The following is a 19,555-nucleotide window of genomic DNA, read 5'->3' as shown; positions in this document are numbered from 1 at the left end:
CAACAAGGTTAGAGCATCTGTGTAGAGGGTTAAAGCAACCGCTAGTAGTTCCAAGTTGTCATGTCAGTGAGTAGACCTGGTACAACACCAAAATGTTTTGTTTCTTCCCATCCTAAATCTGAAGGAGGTAGCTGACAGTTGAAGTGGTTGCTGCTTCACTGGTTATTGAATGTGACCTGACCACCACACTTTCCTTTCCTCCTTGCACCAAGGACAGCCAAAAGTATGTGTAGCTCCTCATGAACTCTGGTGATTTACTGCTCTGCATGTAACAAATCTGGCACTAATTTCAGTGTGTCTTAATATGCAAAGTTGCAGATTGTGGTGGCTCAGAAGCAGCTTCAGCCTGCTATGAGGCTCCAGCCTTTGGAAAATAGATGGGCAGATAGCTGGAAGTAGCAACTGCTTGGCCTGTCCATTTTAAATCACTGGTGAGTCTTGGTCCTGAGTGTTCCTCACTGAGCTGTACAAATGTCTTCACACAGTTAATCCCAGGGAGCCTGCAGCCCGTGGCAAAGCCTGAGCTTTGGAATATCTCTGTCATACGGTATAGCTGGCTCTCAACAGGGGTTGCAAGTCCAAGCTAGTGGTGCTGTGAACATGCAGTCATTGGTGATCACTTCGTTTTTCTCAAGTGATAGTGAGATATCCGCTACAGCTATTCCAATAATAGAGAGAAGCAACTGTTTCAAAGAAATGGCTTATAATTAAGGTAAGCATTTAATGTTGCAGTGACTCCGTCATTCACTCATTTACTCATTACTCCTCTTACGAGCTGCTCTGCAGGTGCAAATAAGGGAATTCCAAAGTCAAGTCAATATTTGGGTCTTGTTTTGTTTAGAACTAACTGGTTTCCAAAACCCCACCTTTATTTTAGTATGAGTCTATGGAAAGAATTTTCCATTTGTTTTGAATCATTTTCAGCTCTGTGGAAAAGACCTGCACAAATGTTTGGGACTTTTTGATTATGAAAGATGCTTTTATTGAATGTTATGATTGTGACTTCAGAGTGAAAGACTACTACAAAATATCTAGTGTTATTTCCTTTGGGAGTGGGCTTTCCCTGTAAAGGAGCATTTGATATTTCTAGGTCTTAGTTCAACATTTTAGTCTTACAATAGAAATGCAAGGTAACTGAATTATAGATGCTCTATAAGAACATTTGCTCTCCTTATATTGTAGCTCTCCATGGAAGATGATATTTTTTAGGCAGCAACAGAAATACAGACTAGCTAAATGGATTGGAAACTAGCATGGCATTTGCAACACTTTTGTAGAGCTATCTGCCCTGTCTGACAGAAGGTCACCAATTTCACTGTGCCTCAATTCCCTTATTATTAAAGAACTTAATATTACTGACCTGCCACAGGCTTGATACAGTAGGAGTAAATATTTTTAGGAGCTCAGATGCTGCAGCAGTTGAGGCTATACAAGTTACTTAGGCATAATTTAGCTAATTTGGTGTATCAGAGTCTAACTCTCTGATACCTATAACGTACTTCCACAATCCATGGAGGAATGGCACTAGTGATTTCACGTTGCATGTAAGGAGGCAACAATAATTTACATTCTTGTACCTTATGCATTTCATTTTCATTGAGAACCTTGAGTACTTTTCCTGCCTGGTTTAAGAAAGTTTACAATTGGAATATTGCACTGCTCTGCAAAATGCCCTAACCACTGTGTTAATAAAAATTCTAAGTTTGGGGAGTCTGCAGATGTCTTAAGCCATTTTTTCAAGTGCTTTGTGCCAACAGAGCAGGGGCCAGAATTCCATAAACCTTAACCCAAGGGTTTTATTTTTCCAAGATACCAGAACCCCAAAGTAGGTACTACAAATGAAAGGACCTCCTTAATCTGAGTTTATGTTGCAATGAAGCAATGAAGTGAAGTGCAAAAGCTGAGAGGTGTGCTATTTGTTTTAACTGATGCAATGACGTGGGAAGAGGCTTTTCCTCTCATACTTGCCTTTTGTCCGGAGACTCTAATTCTGTATACTCCTGGCCAACATGAAACACGGGATGTTAAAGCTTTTCTCAAGCAGTGGGGGACTACCTTTTCACTCATAAGTAACCATGCTCAGGGAAGGCCACAGTTTGAAGTCTCAGGTAATAAATTTAACCAGAATTAAGCACTCAGTCCCAGTAAAGGCTTAAAATGAGAACCACTGTTTCAACCAATGTAAAACATTGTAAGCTGGTTGATGACAGCATTGCTATTCCAACTTATGTTGGATAAAGGTCTAGCCCAAAAAGGTGATAAGGCTTCCTCCAGCCTCTGAGTTTAAACAGGGCTATTTTGCACATTTCCTTTGAAGCAAGCTTTTACAAATGCTGTTTTCTTCCCTATGAATATGCTCGGTAAATATTCTCATACCAGCAATCCCAGGCCCATTCAGAGCCCTAGTTACGACAAAGGAATAACTATATGTCACAGGTCCGAGTGCCCCCCAGCAGGTTTTTCAATATTTCAGTGTAAGGTTCAAACCAGGGCTTCTATAACTGTATGTAACCAGACCTCAAATGTACGTGGTCTTTGCAGTAGCAACAGACCCTCAGCATTTACAGAGTAGTTCTCTCATCTCCAGAGCTATTCCTGCTCCTCAGGCTTGCCTGCTCTTACGTTTAGGACATGCACTTTCAGGGCCATCCTCTAAGTGTGTGATCGATGGGAGGTCTCTGCACCCAGCGCCAAGCACTCACACAGCTGTTTTGCAATTCTCTTAAGGGCAAAGCTTTGTGCCCGCCTGCAGACAGAAACAACTGAAGAAACATTTTTCAGCATGCTTATTTGATCAGAGTGCTGATTGCAGACAGATGATGTGTTGCAGGGGCATCTTTTTCAGCTGGGGAGAGAAGAGAAGGTTCATTTTTCTGGCTGCTGCTCTCAGAGCTTCCTGAGACAGTGACTTACAAAGAAAATCAAACACTTTGCATTCACTGTGTGGTTTAAAAAACAAACAAATATTAAAAACCAGAGATACTGAGGGTCTGAATCTGAATAGTGAATGGGAGCAGAGAACAGGATGCAGCTGTCTCTTGGAGCAGAAGTTTTGCTTTTTGGTCAGGGAACATGTTTTGCTCATGGTAGCTTTGTGATTTGTGTGGATCTCAGGGACACTGGCCAGATCAGAGTAGCTTGTGCCACACAACTCTTATGCCAACTCTTATGTCGTTTCTCTAATTATTATGAATTAAGGAAGCAGGCTAATGAAGTTTCATCCCCTAAGAAATACATTAATTCACATTTAATCATCATGTTTCAAAATGTTCTTCGCTACTGTTGGCCATAGGTCAGCCAGCTAGCTAAACTAAACCTGGGAGAGCACAGCACCCTGAAAGAATGTAAAACCAAGAGCAGGATGGGCATGAAAAATAAACCAAAGCATGAGCCAGTGAACAGCATATACACTTTATCTTTGTGGTTCAGAAAAGGATTTTTTTTTCTACAGGGAAATGAAGTGGAAATGGAGTTGATTTTGACATTATATGTTCCTCTGAACCTACAATGAGACACGAAGGAGGCACACCTCAGATGTCAAGAAGTTAGGCTTTAAGAGAAAGTAATGCGCTCATCTATCTGTACCAAAGGTTTTTAGTGAATTGGAGAGTAAAAGCAAAGATGAAACAGGTCTGGAAAAGACATAAGGTGTTTCATTATTTGTTAAAAAAACCCCAAAGATTTCTTGTGTAGCATGCAGGAATGATCAATTAGGTTAGAAGAGTTTGTCTGTCCCTGTTTTGGGGGTCATTCATCCCTGAAGAAATATAATGTAGTGTAAACTACCCACAGGATTCAAAGATTTGAGATCTAATTATTGAATAAAGCTTCATATGAGCTACAAGGGTCAGAATGAGTCTTGAAGGCCTGCACAATTAGTCCATGGTGGTTTTGCTTCCTTTACCAGCCAGAGAGGCTGGAGCTACTGTCCATGCCTGGAACATAAGACTCTCTGATATTTAAGGACAGCAAAGTCTTTCATGAGCTAAACCAGCAGGAGCAGAATATATAGTATGTTGAAAAGTCACGTTGTTCTGCTTGTCTCTGCAAACAAAGTCACTGTAGGCAGGTCACCTCTTTTAACCTTGGGAAGGCTATATTCTTGCAACACAGCTTTCTCTTGGCCATGAGAGGAGTGTAAAAAAATAACGATAAGGATTAGCTAGTGAATAGTACATCTTGTATCTTTGTGGTTTAGGGAAAAACCTTTGTAATGGAAGCAGGATTACATAGAGGATGGATTTTGATTCTGCTGTGTTCCTCTACACATCAACAATGGAAGAAGATGAATAATGCTCAAACATCAAGAGACTTAACTAAGTGTCACCCAGGCTTCATTAACAAATTGAACTGATTTGTGTATGCTAAGATTTTGTAGTCAGACAGAAAGTAACTCTATGCTCAATTATCCACAAGAACATTAAGAAACTGTGTTTATGCAGCAAGGGACCCCTCTCCCAGCAACAATTCCTGTTAGAGGCTTCAGAGCTCCCACACCTCACCATGGGAAGAAAAAGAGCTGCTCACTTGCTGGTTATACACAGATGGAAACCCCCAGAACACATGTCCTGAGTTTCTGTGAATCTAGTCCTCATTAGCCACAACCACACAGACAGGGATAGCATTTCCATTCCTGGAAGAGTCCCTGTTGTCAGCTTTTCCCTTGTATATGGCATATGCTTTCCCAGGCACGCTTTGCTACAGAGCCTTCCCAAGTAAAACATGTGCTTGATAAACAACTTCTCTTGCAAAATTTCTAATAATGATTCTCCAAAACAACAACAAAACCAGGAAACCCTTGCAATTTGCTGCATTCATGTAAATATTGCACTTCACTCCACTCCTGGCATCGCTTTGCCTCCCTGTGTCTTTCTGTTGAAGCTCCTTCACTGAAATCTTAGTTAACGCACCAAACCATAGTTAGACTGAGTTTCTCCTGCTGTTACCAGCCTGAATGATTTAGTAGTATTAATGGTTTAGGGCAGTATCTCTTACCACTTAATGCTCTTAGCTGTAACCCAGGTAAATGTTAAACTCTCTTCAGTTTACAGTGACACTGCTCAATAGCAGCTTCCCAGATGAAAGCATATGAAACACTAAACATCTGTTCATTGCCCAATGAAAGCTAATTGTCAGCCTACAGCATATTGCTACCTCATCAAATGGCCAGTTAGCACTACTCCAAAGCTCAAGTACTTTCATATGCTAGAAGGTTTAATACCTTGGCTGTTCAGCCATAATAATGTGCAAATACTATTTTGTTGTTACTGGTTTCTATGTTTTAAGCCAGCACAGGTTATGTGAACATATTTGCGTAAGTGAAAAGGTGACTCTATTTCTCATTATATTGCTTGATATTTATTGATTAAATATTGCTTTCGGTAGGTATTAGCTTTATTCTTGTGCCATGTAGAGCACAAGAAGCTTAGCTAGTGCTTAGGAAGTAGCAAAGGTGGCAGCTGTGGTATGCGTTCTAAGGATTCTGGACCCAGGTAATCGTTTCTCTTGAGGTTTCCTGTATTAGTGCCCTTTATGTTGGACAGGCTACCCCCTTATGTTTCTGGTATGGCAGCCATAAGTACCTGGTAAGTACCTTGTTGTGAAACACTGAAATTCCTGTATTATTCTATGCAATGTTTGATACCATGTTTACTGTGGCTAAACAGTGTTTGGGACAACTTGGGTAGATAGTTGTTGTCTTTTCTGCTTATATTTCCTCTCCCTCACTTGCTCAGCATGTGTGTGGCTAGCTGGAGTACTGCATAAGTTTCTGTATCAATGGATCTCGGTACAGCTGGCTGCTGTCATCGCTGCTGTGATCTTTGGCTGTCTCTCTGATCTTTCCAGTTCCCCTGACCTGACTGAACCTGTGATCTACAGGCTGTTGGGTTTGTCCTTTAATTTTACCTAGTAAGCAAAAGCATGATGAATATGCTATATTTGGAGTTAGTTAAGTGAAACTGCTCATGTCCTGTGAGAAGGGGGAGGAGGAAAAGAAGCAGTGGATGCAAATGCAGGTACAAGACATTTTGTCTAAACACAAGGCTTTTTTACAGCGAGGGTGGTCAAACACTTGGAAGAGTTTGCCCAGAGAGGCTGTGGTGCCTCCATCCTTGGATATACTCAAAACCCAACTGGACATAGTCCTGAGCTACCTGCGCTAGGTGACCTTGCATGAGCAGGGTGGCTGGACTGCTGGCCTCAGCTCATCTCTGGTGCTGTGACACTCTCACAACTTGAGCCGTGCCAAATTAAGATGCTCAAGCCCAACATCTGGCTTGACAAGATCTTTCAGGAATAGGTTCATAGTGAATGAGAACGAAGCTAAGCTCTGGAATACGCTGGAGCCCAGGAAAAGCACAGGGGATTCTTTACGCCTGCGGTGTCATTCCTCCTAATGTTTCTTCCAGTTTTGGGCTGCACGTTCCCTTGACCCCTCTTTGGCACAGCCTCCAGGTCCACCTCATGCAGACAGTTCCCACTTACTGCTGATGCTTACCCCTGTTCTTTTGCCTTTAGGCCTGCTTTATCTTTTCTTTTTTTTTCTTCTCCTTCCATGCCCCCTTTCTTCTGCCTCCCCACCCCCTCAAAAAAAAAAAAAAAAAAAAAACACAAAACTATTGCAAAGCACCTACTGCTTTCCCACTGGGCCTCAAGGAGTAATTGCAGCCTAAGGGCATAGCTTCGTTTAAAAACTGTTACACTGCTCAAACACTTTTTGAAAATTTGACACAGCCTCTGTGGAAACAGAGTCTTATAAGTATTTCCTGGGCTTGTCAATATGGAGGGAAATATGAGACTCATCTAAAAAGGATATTGTTAAAACTTAAACTGCTGCCTGAGTAACCAGCAGTCACCTAGGAGACTAGCACGCTCGCTACACATTCTCTACTTCTTATGTATTAGCTGCATTAAATGAATGGGATATCCTCAGTGCAGACAGCTTTGCTGATTTTGGTATGTTTAATTGGGGTTAACTTTTTTCAGGATGGTTGAAACTAAATCTGGAGGATAAAACTAAGCATCAGTGAACTCAATGGCAGAACTCCCACCGACTTAATTGGGATCAGGATTCTTCGCATGTTTGAAATACTTTCAACTTTTTAAAGGCTTTTCTAATAGTGTATTGCTTGGAAAAGACTTAGATGTTCATGAGGAATGTGGATTTTGGTAAAGTGTGATGAATATTTTAGTTACCAGGAGAAAAAGGCCGAAAACTTTGAAATTTGTGCACAAATCCAGTTTTATTTCAGTTACCTTCTTCAGTAGCTATACAGAATACTTTGGAAACTGGACATTAGCTGAATTAAGTATGATTAGTCTTATTAAAAACCCAAATCTCTGCCCAATCAGTTTTGAAAATCATTGTGCCTGAAGCGTTTTGCTGCTCCTATTTAAAACAAGATCTGACAAATGAAATTGTAAAAAATAAAAAGTAAAAAATGCACAAAACTATCAAAATGGCCTAGAGCATTAAAACCTAAAAGAATTTAAAAAAAAAAAAAAAAAGGAGCTGCTGTTAGTTGTATCTAGTGTACTACCCATAGGTACAAATGACTGGAAGCTTAGAAGTTTATATAGTTATTAATTACATTGAGAGCATACATACACATAGGCCTATTAAGTAGTGTCAGATGATGAGACGATCAGATTTCTGATATTCTCAGTGTGGTATCAGAAGTGGAATTAAAAGGAGGCTAGAATCAGAAAACAAACTACTTAATTCTGACAGAAGCCCAAGAAAAGGCATCTAACCTCTGAAGTAGTTTATGGCACTAGTTAGCTTAGTGTCCCATAATCGGCATTCGCTCGGGGGAACTGCGGGTGGCCTGGAAGCTGCCCTAGTGTACTTCTATGTACAAGGTATAGAAATATAGCTGGCTGTCAGCCTTAGCCATGCAAGTCTTCTGTCCCTGGTTAAACATTCAGCAGGTCTTATGCAAACACGTGCTGGTGCTTCTCAGTTGTTCTCCTGCGGCACTGCTGTTGCCTAAGAGGAAAGAGGAGAGGTTGCTGTTTTAAGGAAAGAGACAGTCACCACCTACTTCATGTTCTCAGCATGGGCCTTTATTCCCGGAATAGCTCAGCACCTTAAAATACTTAGTGTATTTATTTTCAGTACTCCTTGCCAGAATTTTATAGAGAGCACTGTGCACCTGACAAAAATCACCCTGTCCATTGGCCCTGTGCGACCACGAGCAAGCCCACAGCAGAAGGGACAGCTGATAAGTGGTTCCTCCTTCAGGCTGTCTTTTCTCCCTGGATCTCTGCTCTACTTGGTTTGACAGAAAATGCTTGAAAGTCCAGCTTCGGAGGCAGGCTGCAGAGAGAAACCACCTCCCCCAGCAAAATTCCTGGTGGCAGGAACTGATGTGCTGTGACACCCAAGACAAAATTAGTTTTCCCTCAGTGAACTTTCACATTGGTATTCTCACCGTTTGTACCTGAACTGTGTAAACACTTACTTCCACAGGCAAGTCCTTGGGCATACTACATACTATTTTTATTATTAGGCCTATATAACTCATTATGTATTTACTGGAGATTTAGTTCTTTAAGACTTCATCATGGCCAGAAGCCACTAGGGATTTACCTGTGTGTTTTACCTGCAGAAAAATTTAATACTAAGAGGAAGCACTGAATGTGCTTTAGCTAGGCAGATCTTCTCACTCATAAAAGATACACAAGTATACTTTACATTACTCACTTACAGCTCTCTGTCTTCCTACATCCTTTTCAGATCTGGTCAGCAGAAGAAAGTTTGATTTTCCAGTCAGCTTTCCAGAAACCCTCACTGAGACCAGAAGGTTTTTGTAGTGTGAAGTCATTTCAGGCAGCTGGATGGCCCAAACTCGCTACCACTTTCCCCCTTACTGGAATTCCATTTACAGGAATTCATGAAAGAGACCCAATGATTAAGATTTACCTCTCTCCTGTAAGCCAGATCCAGTTTCCCACAAAAGGTACAAACACTGCCAGATGGTTACAGATCAAGGGCAAGAAAATAGTCCAAGTCAAAACCTTTAGTCTCGCTTGTTATCTTATATACTTCATATTCAATAAAAGCTTAAAACAAAAAGAAAGCACGCAAACACTGAATTCTTGTGTGAATTTTGTTCAACATTTTTCCATGTTTATTTCCCTTTAAAATCTGAATTATAAATTTGAGTTTACTTTCTCAAGGACCTTTCAAACTCGGAAAGGTCAAAGTTTGTGTTTCAGCTGTTTGGTAAATTGGTAATCACATAATGTGACAAGCTTCAAAGAAATAATTTACATGGTACTTGTCAATTATATAAAACTTTAACTGGATCTTACTAAGGGCTCACTCTGGGAAACTCCTGAGCATTGAACTTCTGGCTTCAGTGAAAGGTGAAAGTGTTCTGTATCTAACAAAACCAAACAGTCTTTGAACCTCTGTGGCTGAACATCAAGTATCTGTCTTTTCTCCCCGTATAAGTAGTTATGTTTCCCAATGCATGGAAGAGTGCTAAAAGGAAACCTATTAAACTCCCCCAGATGTCCTAGCTTGGTCCTCCAAAGCTGATCTTTCTTTTCTATCCAACCAAAATCTCATGCCATTGCTCAAGAATGCGGACAACAGCCAGCCAGCCTAGTCTCACCCTCACAGCAAGTCTTTCTGTGTCAAAGTTTTGATTTTAAAGAATTAAATTAAGTTTTTTAAAAAAATTCCTTACTTTACAGTAAGCTACAAGGTCTAAAACAACTGACTTGAAATGTGATGCTTTTTGGCAGAACAGTGTAGGCAGGAAATGTTACACATGACTGAAGCTGGCCAAAACAATGTAGCTGCTTCACAGTTTTCCATTGACTAGGTTGCATTTACCATCATTTGCTGCCTGAAGACGCTTAGCTAGTAGCAGAATTCTCCTTAATCCTCTTCCCTGCTCAGAACTGATCTCCGGCTCATGAAGGGGAGGCGAGCTCCAAAGCAGGGAACTCCACACAGGGAAGTGAGCAATCGACAAACGGAGCAGTATTTGGAACCCGGTTTTATGCTGGTCCTAGACAGGGATGCCTGGGGAAAGGCGGGGCTGCTGGACCTCCTGCCTGTCCTCTCCGCCGGCACCCTGCCCTGCGCAGCAAGAGGGCAGCCCCTCGCGCCCGTCCCGGCAGCGGCTGAGGGCTCGGAGCCCGGGGCAGGGCGGGGAGCGTGTATCTCGTACTTACACAGAGAGTCCTTTCTCCAAACTGGCTGTAGAAGGTCATCTTGACTTTGTGCTTGTGTCCAGTCCTCTGATCAAAGGTGTTACAGCTGTCGAAGGGTGGGCTGTACAAATGCAGGCTAACGGCAGACTCTGTGTGGCTTATGTTCTCCACACGGTGCAGGCCAATGGAGTCTACACCAACGAGGGCATGAAACGAGAGGTTGTGTTAGCGGGAAGATTTAACGAGATCTCAGATGCCTGGAAAAATGCTTTCTAAATCAAAACTCATGAGCAGGCCAGTTAGGCATGCCTGCGCTTTTATGAGCAACAGGTAACTTGGTACAGGGAATTTGACTGCTGTTCTCTAGCACAGCTTCCTAAATACACTGGTAATTCAAAATACCTTATAGCCTTCCACACTTCATGTAACTTCTGGATTATCTGCTACAGGATAAAGGCCAATAGAAATCCAGGGAAACTTAAGAAAGGCCATGCTGTCAGTAATTTTCTAGCTATCACTCCCAAAGGACTTCAAGATTATTTACTTTCCTAGGAGATGCCGTCGTTACAGAAGCTCCAGAAGCAGGAAGGTTTGTGTTTCTAAAAATTAGCAAGACATTTTACAGGGAAAAAGTTTTTGTATTGCTAATTCTCAGCCTGTTAACAAGAATATCAGTCACATTAAAGGTCAGCTACGTGTGTTTGGGGCATGGACTTATGGACAGAGATATAATTGTGTTCTACTGTAGGCATCTGTTTCCTTATTAATCCTTCCAGTTTATTAGTTTGGAGAACAGCCTTTTCATTTGTCTGCTCTTTTGACTAAGGTGACAAATTAGTAGTGACTGGCATACTTCCAACCTTAACTGAATAGTAAGCATAATTGAACACATAATAAAACAAGGCACTGCCTGTTGTGTGGTTACTAATGAAGTAATGGCACTTTCTGTGACAGTGGAGTAGAAATCAAGATACTACATAAAAATGTAAGGTATGAAGAATCACATCCATGAAACAAACCATTTCCATTCTATGCTAAAGTGAAGTTTTTGAGTTACTTAAAAGAGACCTTGAATTTAAATTTATGACCCTGCTGTAAAAACAGCTCAGGCCTTTGTACTTGAATTAATGTGTTATATAATACCTAGGCCTGTATTGCGCAAGATAGGCATGTACCCTGAGAATCATGAGTACACTCTTAACTGTGATACATTTGAAGTGTAAGCCCTAAGTGTCATGAACATAGTTTATCTAAATGGAGGACGTAGGGGAAAAAAGTCTTAAATCTCTAATGGAAGACTTGAATAAACTCTGTTTAGTGGGTTCTAACCTTAAAAATAAAGTACAAGAGCAACCAAGAAGCACACAATAGAAACATGAAGGTCACTTCATGTATTGAAGTAGTTAGGGCAATCAACACACTGTCATTTTTTTGCTTCTACTTATTTTCCCTGTTTCTTTTAAACCAAAACATCCATTATGAAACATGGTAGAGATCCCAACTGCCTCAGAAAATTGGATACCAAATTTGTTTAAAACAACCAAGGAAGCTTCGGATCAGATGCACACAGGGTACAATTGCTTGCATCGGAAAGAAACGCATTGGTAGGAAAACCTGACTGAGTCTGAGAACTCATGTCCCTAGCATGGGAGCATCGGCAGATGTGTCAAGATGCTTCTTGCATTTCCTGTCCTATGGATTTTGTGTTCACTTAATGTGGCATACCTTCTACAGAGGGCTGGAGAGCACTAGTCTTTCTTCCCTAATGCCCTCACCCTGGCTTCGTCCATAACCCAACATGGGGCTCCCTCCAGCTGGGGAGTTCCCAAGCTCAGCCCCACTAGGTATGCGCTCCAGTTTTTAACTCATCACATACAAGGCAGATGGCCCCCTTCTCTGACACTTTGCCTTTGTTCTGCTGAACTCACTGCTGTTCAGCATGATATGCATTGGCTCTCATAGCATCAGAACACGTTACACCCAGCTGGCCACTCCAGGATGGCCTCCAGCGTAGCACAAGATGGTGATAGTTACAGATATGTGTAATGGCATGGATTTAGGTACCTAGGGAGCCTTACTGGTAGAGACTTAGTCGTGCTTCACCATCTGTGCACTCAGCCAATTTTTTTTGTAGATTGGGTAGACTTGAGCATTTCAATTCTGTTGATGCTGCACTTAAGCGCTACAGTCTTTTGTTGATTTGGACAAGAAGTAGCACTGAGGATCGGGGCCTCTGCTCCTGGCCGGTCAGTTTATTCCACAGACAGCTTTTACATTTTTGACCTAGGATTCCCATGACTGATCGAAAGGATTATTTCTTTGAAAAAAAATCAAGGTGATTAAGCTATCTAAACTTTGATTCCCTTATTTCTCACCAAATACTATTTAAGGACTATGTTTACAAGCAATTTCAGATAGTCATTAAGGACACAGTGCTAAAGGCTGCTTGATGTAGAGGAGATACCCAGCATATTTAAGTATCAAGCAATTGTTGCAATGTCTTCAGAGTAGTTAAAAGGACATTTTTTAATTGTTTGTTTTACTGAATCTAAATACAGGTTTGTGCAGAATCCAGAGAGCCACATTCTTAAACTGTGCATAAAGCCATTAGTATTATACTGTTAAAGGTAGGAGACTAGAGAACAGATGAACTCTTCTGTTAGGAATAATAGCCATGGATGGGTAGCTGTCAAAACAAGCTCAATAGCTTACCATTAATGTAGGCACATTGATTTTCCCTCAAAACTCGTTCTGATTTCTTAGTCATTTCACCGTTCCCTTTTTTCTCAGGCCATTCAAACAGGGTCTCCTTTAGATTTCCCTGGAGGATCTTCATAAAGCAGTGTGAGTCAGTGTGATCATGGATGCTGCTATATATGTAAAAAGAATAACCAAGCTCAGTGTGATATACATATTTAATTTCAGTACAGCAAATAGGACAGATGGCATAGCATATTATATCTGGACATAGTCCTAGAATGAAATGCCATTGTACAAAAGTCTTAGGAAAAAAAGATTCTCAGTAACTAAGGTATGCCTACTTTGCTACTTTAGAAATGTATTGGGATAAGCTCACATACAGCAGAACTTGGAGAAGACTCAGCTATTGATCAATCTATGACTTTGCCACACAGAAATACAAAGGAATTCTGGAGGAGGGAGGAGGACAGAAAAATTCTTCAGAACACAAACACTCTTGTGGGCCAAGAAACAGAACAACGCTTTGCCCAGTGACCCCAGGCAGAGGCTGGTATAAACTTGCAAGTATACCTGATATTTGCAGATCCACCATGCTCGCTCTCAAAACGTGAGAGAAAGGAGCTACTTCTGCTTAATTTCTGTGGTCTCTTTACTGCTGGGGTGCACAGGCATTTGTTGGAGAGAAAAAAAATGGTGTACCTCTCACTCTGACAGTACTGAGTACAACCAGCTACAGTAAGCTGTTAATTTCACTAGTTTGGCAAACCATGAACAAACCAGCAGGATCTGGTATGATTTGCCTGCTTGCTAGATCTGTCTCATTGCTCCAAAGTATGTTTTAATTGCTACATTTGGACACACATGGGCTAGATATGTAGTTTAGTTTTGGTTTTATTCTTTTTAAATAGAGGACTAACTGTTACAGAACTCAATGGGATTAGGACAAAGGGAGACTTCTCCACTCATTGGGGGCGATGAAGAAGGGGGAATTTGACCCTCCTGGAAGTACAGTGCTAATGAGTTTCAATCAAAAAGTTGGTACTTGCACATTACTGTTTTCAGTAAACAAATGTCAGGGTTTCTTACTAACTGAGATGCCAAGAGAGCAGAGCTTGCTTCAGGCACAGAACAGTTCACAAATGCCACGTTGTCAGGCTCCTTCCACAAGCCATGAGAACAATCTGATCCTCCTCATGTAGGAAGCAAAAACAACTTGTGGTCTCAGTTTAGCCCTAGCAAATGCTCATCCAACTCAAACACGGTTTGACATAAATTACAGGCTTTGTCGGAATAGCCTGGAAGGAGTAGAGGTAGTGGGCTTGGTTCCTATATCCCTCTGAATATAACATCATGGTATCCCCTAGAGAATACTGTAAACATTCAATTGCATGCTCAATTAAAACAAACAAAAAACCAGCTCTGACATATCCTTAGGTTTTCTATTTATATGCGAGAATAATCAGTCAAAACCTGCAAGTTTGGTTATTCCGTATTTTTTTTTAGCCAACATTTTGCGAAAGACCCTCCAAGGGACAGAGCCTGCCCTCACGTTTGTAGGACTACACAACTCAGTGTACACAACTCCAGAGACCACATCAGCAGTGTGGTCTATTTTGAGGGAGCAGATGGGATGCATAAACGTAAAGAAAGCCAAGTACTCCCGGAAAGGGGCTCCCTCCTCACAGCCCGCAGTCCTAACCCAAACCTATTTTTCTCATCTTGTCACAGAGATGGGATTTAAACACCATGAGAGAAGAAAGACTAAATTGCACCAAGTCCTGCTTTTGCAACCAGGTGTTGTATGGGACAGCTTCAACAGGGTCTGTTCAACCTCTTCTGTCCACAGGAGCCGCTGTATCTCTGGGACTAAAAACTTCCTCTGACAGAAGGGAAGCTTAGATTTGGTAGGAAAACACAGCATTTTTAAAAGAGTGCTCTAAAAATGTCCATGAGGTACAAACTTGCAAAAGATATAGGAAATATTCAGGACTGCTATAGCAATAGGAGCTCTGCTCTGCTTAGTTTCCAGACACTTTCTGATAGCTCACATAGGGCTGATTATTTGTGTCTTTTTGCATGACAGTGAAAGATACAGTGGCCTTATATCTGTTTGCTAAAACCATAGTCTTTGGATACGAACCTGCCATGCCCTTCACCCCAGCACAAGATCATCAAGTTGAACTTTCCATTTCCATTGTCCACAAGATTTCTTGTATACCTGAAATAATACAAAGTGTTTGCTTTTTACTGTACTGATGTGCCTATAAAAACCAAAATTATACAAACATGTTTATGAAGGAAGATACTGAAATATAAAATCCTTTTTCTCCTTTTTCTTGAAAGCCAAGTTTTACTTGGAAAAAAATGAAATTGTGTTTTTAAGCTTTTTTTTTGTAAGAGTTTTTTTTCTGGGGAGGAAAAAAATGAACATATTTAATATTTTATAATCATACTGCTTTTGAATTACATAGATGATTGGAGTTTGGGAACTGTGAGTCTGAGACTAATGTGGTAGACAGGATCAAATCAAAATAGTTATTGAATGAAGTCACTTCAGCAGCTGGCTTATAATTAGAAACAGAGGACTGCAATGAAACAAGAAAAATACATGGTTACATTCTTCTGCAGCTCCTTTTCAGATATTCTTGGCTTTCCTTCTGTTACACAGCACCCATTTGTACAAAGCCAAAAAAACAAAGATGTCAGGCTTTCCGTACATGGTCCTCCTACTCTGTTCCCGAAAGTTCTACAACTTGTACTGTAGCATTTGTGTGTGGATAAAACACCTGTGGGGTAATTTCTGCCAGCATCTACTTCTAAACAAAGTTTATCAGAGCAAGATTTCTCAAAAAGATTTTTCATGTGCTACCTTACAGGTGGCACAGGATAAGCTTGCTGTTAAAGGCTTTTTATCGATATGTGTGTTCTAGACTGATTTGCTCTCAGGGCTTGAAAACTTCTTTAATAGCAACATCTTATGTTTGTTTCCTTGTACTCTCCTGCAAGCCTCCCCTGAGCTGCCGCTCGTCTTGTCCTATTGAAAAGTTCACTAGAGAAGGGACTGGGATTTTGCTCTATACATTACTTTCCATAGTGGGGCTCTTCTGATCCGGGGCCGGTGCTTCTAGCTGTTCTGGTGCAAGTAACCCAGTAGGACCCTCTGGTTTCATTTTAGTTTTAGTCATGGCTATTCGCATTTTGCCAAGTGCCTTGGCACTTACGCCGATGATAGGACGCTTCACTCTCGCCTCAAAGATGCAAGCAGGGGCACACAGAAAGCGCACTGATGTCAACTGAATGTTTTTACATTAGTTTCCCTATAAGACCACTCTATTCTAATCAAGATAGGATGCTCATAATTAACTACTTTCAAAGCATAACGTGTATATCTATATGCTGCCTCTCACTGCATCCACGATTTGTGCATGTATTAGGTAGACATATTTTTCCTATGATGACAGTACATAAGCAATCAATGCTGGCATTTGTCTGAACTTTTCAAGTGTTGTTATTTCTGTACAGTGGGTCTGGCTGGCCAAAAGAAAAAAAAAAAAAAAAAAGGCTGCCATGCATACTTCTAATGTTAGCACACTTTGTTTTTCTGATTCTTAGTTTCCTATGTTCTGTTACAAATTTTGTGATTTGCTCTGAATGGAGGATAGTCAACGTGAAGTGAAAGGAGGCTAAAAAAGTCAAGCCAGAGTGATGCTTTCATGATAGCAAGGTTAAAAGGAAGAGTTTTGGGGTTTGGGTTTTTCTTTTGTTTGTTTTTTAAAGGAAGTGCTCAAATAAAATGTATTTTATTAAAATTCATATTCGTAAAAATGTATTTTATTTGAGCGTATATTGAATTTTAATAAGCATTGAAATATATATTGAATGTATATTGAAATTTAAGACAGGAAAAAATTAGTTGTTAGCAAAGTCGGAGCAACTCAAAACCTTAACAGGTATTTTTCCTTCCTTCTGGCAAGCAGCAAAAAGCCTCGACCTGCACTACCCCGGAGGAGGAAGGGCCCGATGCGTGGGGGGCAGACGGCTCCCGACCCACCGGTAAGGGAATACAGGCAGGGAATACAGGCACCGGCTCCTCTCCAAAAACCAAACACCCACTTCGGAGGGGTCTGCTCCCCCACCCCAGCACGCCGCGCAGCCCCCGCGCGGTGGTTTCTGCTGCCGACATCCTTCTCTTGGGGTTTTTTTTTCATCTTTTTTTTTGTTGTTTTTAATTTTTCGGGTTGCTTCAGCGCTTTTCTCTCTCTTCCGTGGGTTATCCCCGCGGGCCAGAGCGGCACCACGCCGAGGCGGTCCCCCGGCTGCGGTCCTGCGGGCCGGCCCCCTCCCCGCGGGGGGGGGGGGGGTACCGCGGGGAGGGGGCCGGCCCGCAGGACCGCAGCCGGGGGACCGCCGGTGCCGGGTGCGGGGCAACCGCCCGCCCGTGCCCGCCGGTGCCGCCATTGGCCGCCGCCGCCCCGCCCGCTCCCCGCCCCCGCCCGGCCCCGCCGCGGTGCCCCGCGGAGCGGCGCCGACCCCCCCGCGCTCCCCGGGGGCTTCTGTCCTTCGCCCCCCCCTCGGCGAGCTGCCGGAGGGGCCGCAGGCCGGGTCGGGGAGCGTCTGCCCCGCTCCCCGTCCGCCGCTCTGCCTCGCCGCCGGCCCCGCTTGCACGGTGAGGGGCGCGGCGCCGGGGGCTTCCTTACCGCGGGGGGTGTGTGTGTCTGGGGCGTTGTACCTGTACTGGTCGAATTTGGCGTACTGCAGCCACTCCTCGGGGTTGCTCTCGTACGACTCCATCAGCGCCTGCACCTCCTCCACGCTGACCTTGTCCTCGGCGAATATCCGATGCAGGATGCGGACCAGCTCCTCCAGGGTCCGCGCCTTCCACGTCTCCGTCTGCACCGGCTGCTCCATCATCGCCGGTTGCTCCATCGCCGCCAGCCGCTGCCCCCGGCCGGCCCCCGCCGCCTCCCTTTATGCGCCGGGAGGCACGGCGGGAGCCTACCACCGCCCCGGCGGGCGGAGGGGCCGGGCGGCGGCGGCGGGCGGGCCCGCGGCCAGCCGTGCCCGTCCCCGGGAGCGGGGCCACCGACCCCGGCGGGCGGGGGCGGCCAGAGCCGGCTGCGCGGGCGCGCCTCGCACCGCCTGCTGCTGCCTGCCCGCGGCCGCCGGCAGACCGGCCGTCCAGCGAGCCGCGGCCGTGCGGGAAAGCCGCTCTGCTTTCACCCCTCGGGCAGGCAGGCAGGCGGGCAGGCAGGCGTTCGGCTCTCTCGTATCCCCCGTGGAGGGAATACGGAGAGAAGAAGTGGCGGTCGCTGCCGGGCGGAAGGCATCTCTGCCGGCAGCAGCCTCCGCGCAGCTCTCCCTCTCTCTACCTGCCAGGCCTCTTGGTGCGCGCATCCGCATCCCCTTTGGACGAGGTCTGCGGCTTACGAAGTGTGGCCCGCTGCTGCCTCTGTTACTTACATCACAGAGGAAGAAGCTTCCAGGCAGATGAGCTGCAGCAAAGAAATGTTAATTCGAGGCTGGCCTCACAAAAATGCATCTAGAAGCTCTATTTAAAAGCAAAACAAAACACACTGGTATCTAATTCACACAGAAAATTGCCACCGGAGGTTACATTAATACAGCCTGCCTGTTGAAAGTGCTGTTCCTTGAAAACCATGCACTCTGCAGTCACATTTAGGGCTGCTGTGAACATTAGCACTCAGCGTGACACCTAGAAATGTAAAGCATGGGACAAAGGAGGGCAGGCTAAGATGACAGACCTTCCTCACACTCCTTAGTCTGTCAAACCTATATACTGGCTGCAGAGCAAGCAGATGCCATGCCAGCTGTCTTCATTTCCAGTTCAACTGTTAACAGGATGTTTATTAACCATGAATTCTGGCAATGGAATTCACTGTACGTCATAGAATTGTGTTTTAAAAAGGCCATCTTTTCTTTCTAAAAAAAAAAAAAAAAAAAAGTTCAGCTATTTAGGTCTGCCTGGTGATTGTGGGGCTGGAAGTAAGCAGATTGGTGTTGCCGTTTGCTGTGGTTTAAAGGTGTTCACAATACTGTGAGGCTTAAAGGCTTAAAGGTGCTCACAATACTGGCAGCTTGCCATTTCCCTCAGAGACAGTTACATTGAGGGATTTCTAGTGTGCCTGCTTTCCCTTCCCTCTTCCTGACCTGTGCATCAAGTACGTGTGAGAAAAAGAAGCACCATTAATACATTAGCTACAACTCGAGAGGCTGGATGAATTTCTGGCTCCACTGCAGATTTAAATGGGGCTGGGATCTAGTGCTTTGGAGTGAAATACGAGTTAATGTACCGAATCGGTACATTGTCACGCATCAGTCCAGAACCTCTCCTGGCACACAGAAAGCAGACCCAAGCTTATTGCTACTTTTTTAACAGGTTGCGTTTGTGTGTGCATGTGTGAGAGAGAACTGTGGTGATTTCAAGCAGACTTTTTAAGGTCTGAAAGAACCTAAGACCATCCTGAATCTCTGAAATGCAACCAGGATACCCCAGCACTGATATCAACAGCCATTGTGTGGTTAAAGAAGAAGACATCTAGTCTTCCTGGGAGATCTGCAGCTAATGAACAAACACATCACTTCCCTTGGTAGCTTGCTCAAATTCACAGTTAAGAACAAGTGCCTTATTTCTTAATGAAATTTGCCTCAAGTCCATTTTAGCTAT

The 19,555-nt window shown here is 43.4% G+C and overlaps 1 protein-coding gene across 1 annotated transcript; it reads right to left on the bottom strand.

Moving 5' to 3' along the window:
- Positions 1-7,227: 7,227 nt before the first annotated feature.
- CDO1 (cysteine dioxygenase type 1) lies at positions 7,228-17,984 on the bottom strand. The gene is made up of 5 exons (XM_075527487.1): positions 17,600-17,984; positions 15,011-15,088; positions 12,883-13,040; positions 10,192-10,361; positions 7,228-7,990 (listed from the first exon to the last, which is right to left on the bottom strand). Exons 1-5 carry the CDS (start codon positions 17,794-17,796, stop codon positions 7,961-7,963), a joined length of 633 nt encoding a protein of 210 aa, XP_075383602.1. The 5' UTR covers positions 17,797-17,984; the 3' UTR covers positions 7,228-7,960.
- Positions 17,985-19,555: the final 1,571 nt, after the last annotated feature.

Source organism: Mycteria americana, chromosome Z (genome assembly GCF_035582795.1).
Source record: "Mycteria americana isolate JAX WOST 10 ecotype Jacksonville Zoo and Gardens chromosome Z, USCA_MyAme_1.0, whole genome shotgun sequence".
NCBI lineage: Eukaryota > Metazoa > Chordata > Aves > Ciconiiformes > Ciconiidae > Mycteria > Mycteria americana.
Note: the sequence above shows the minus strand (reverse complement) of the source record. Positions and strands in the feature narration are given on the sequence as shown.

Coding starts and splice junctions, on each gene's coding strand:
- CDO1 (XM_075527487.1), bottom strand. CDS start 17,796: ATGGAGCAACCGGCGATGATGGAGCAGCCGGTGCAGACGGAGACGTGG. Junction 15,089..17,599: donor GCCAAATTCGACCAGTACAG/GTACAACGCCCC, acceptor GTATTATTTCAG/GTATACAAGAAATCTTGTGG. Junction 13,041..15,010: donor TGGGGTGAAGGGCATGGCAG/GTTCGTATCCAA, acceptor TTACATATATAG/CAGCATCCATGATCACACTG.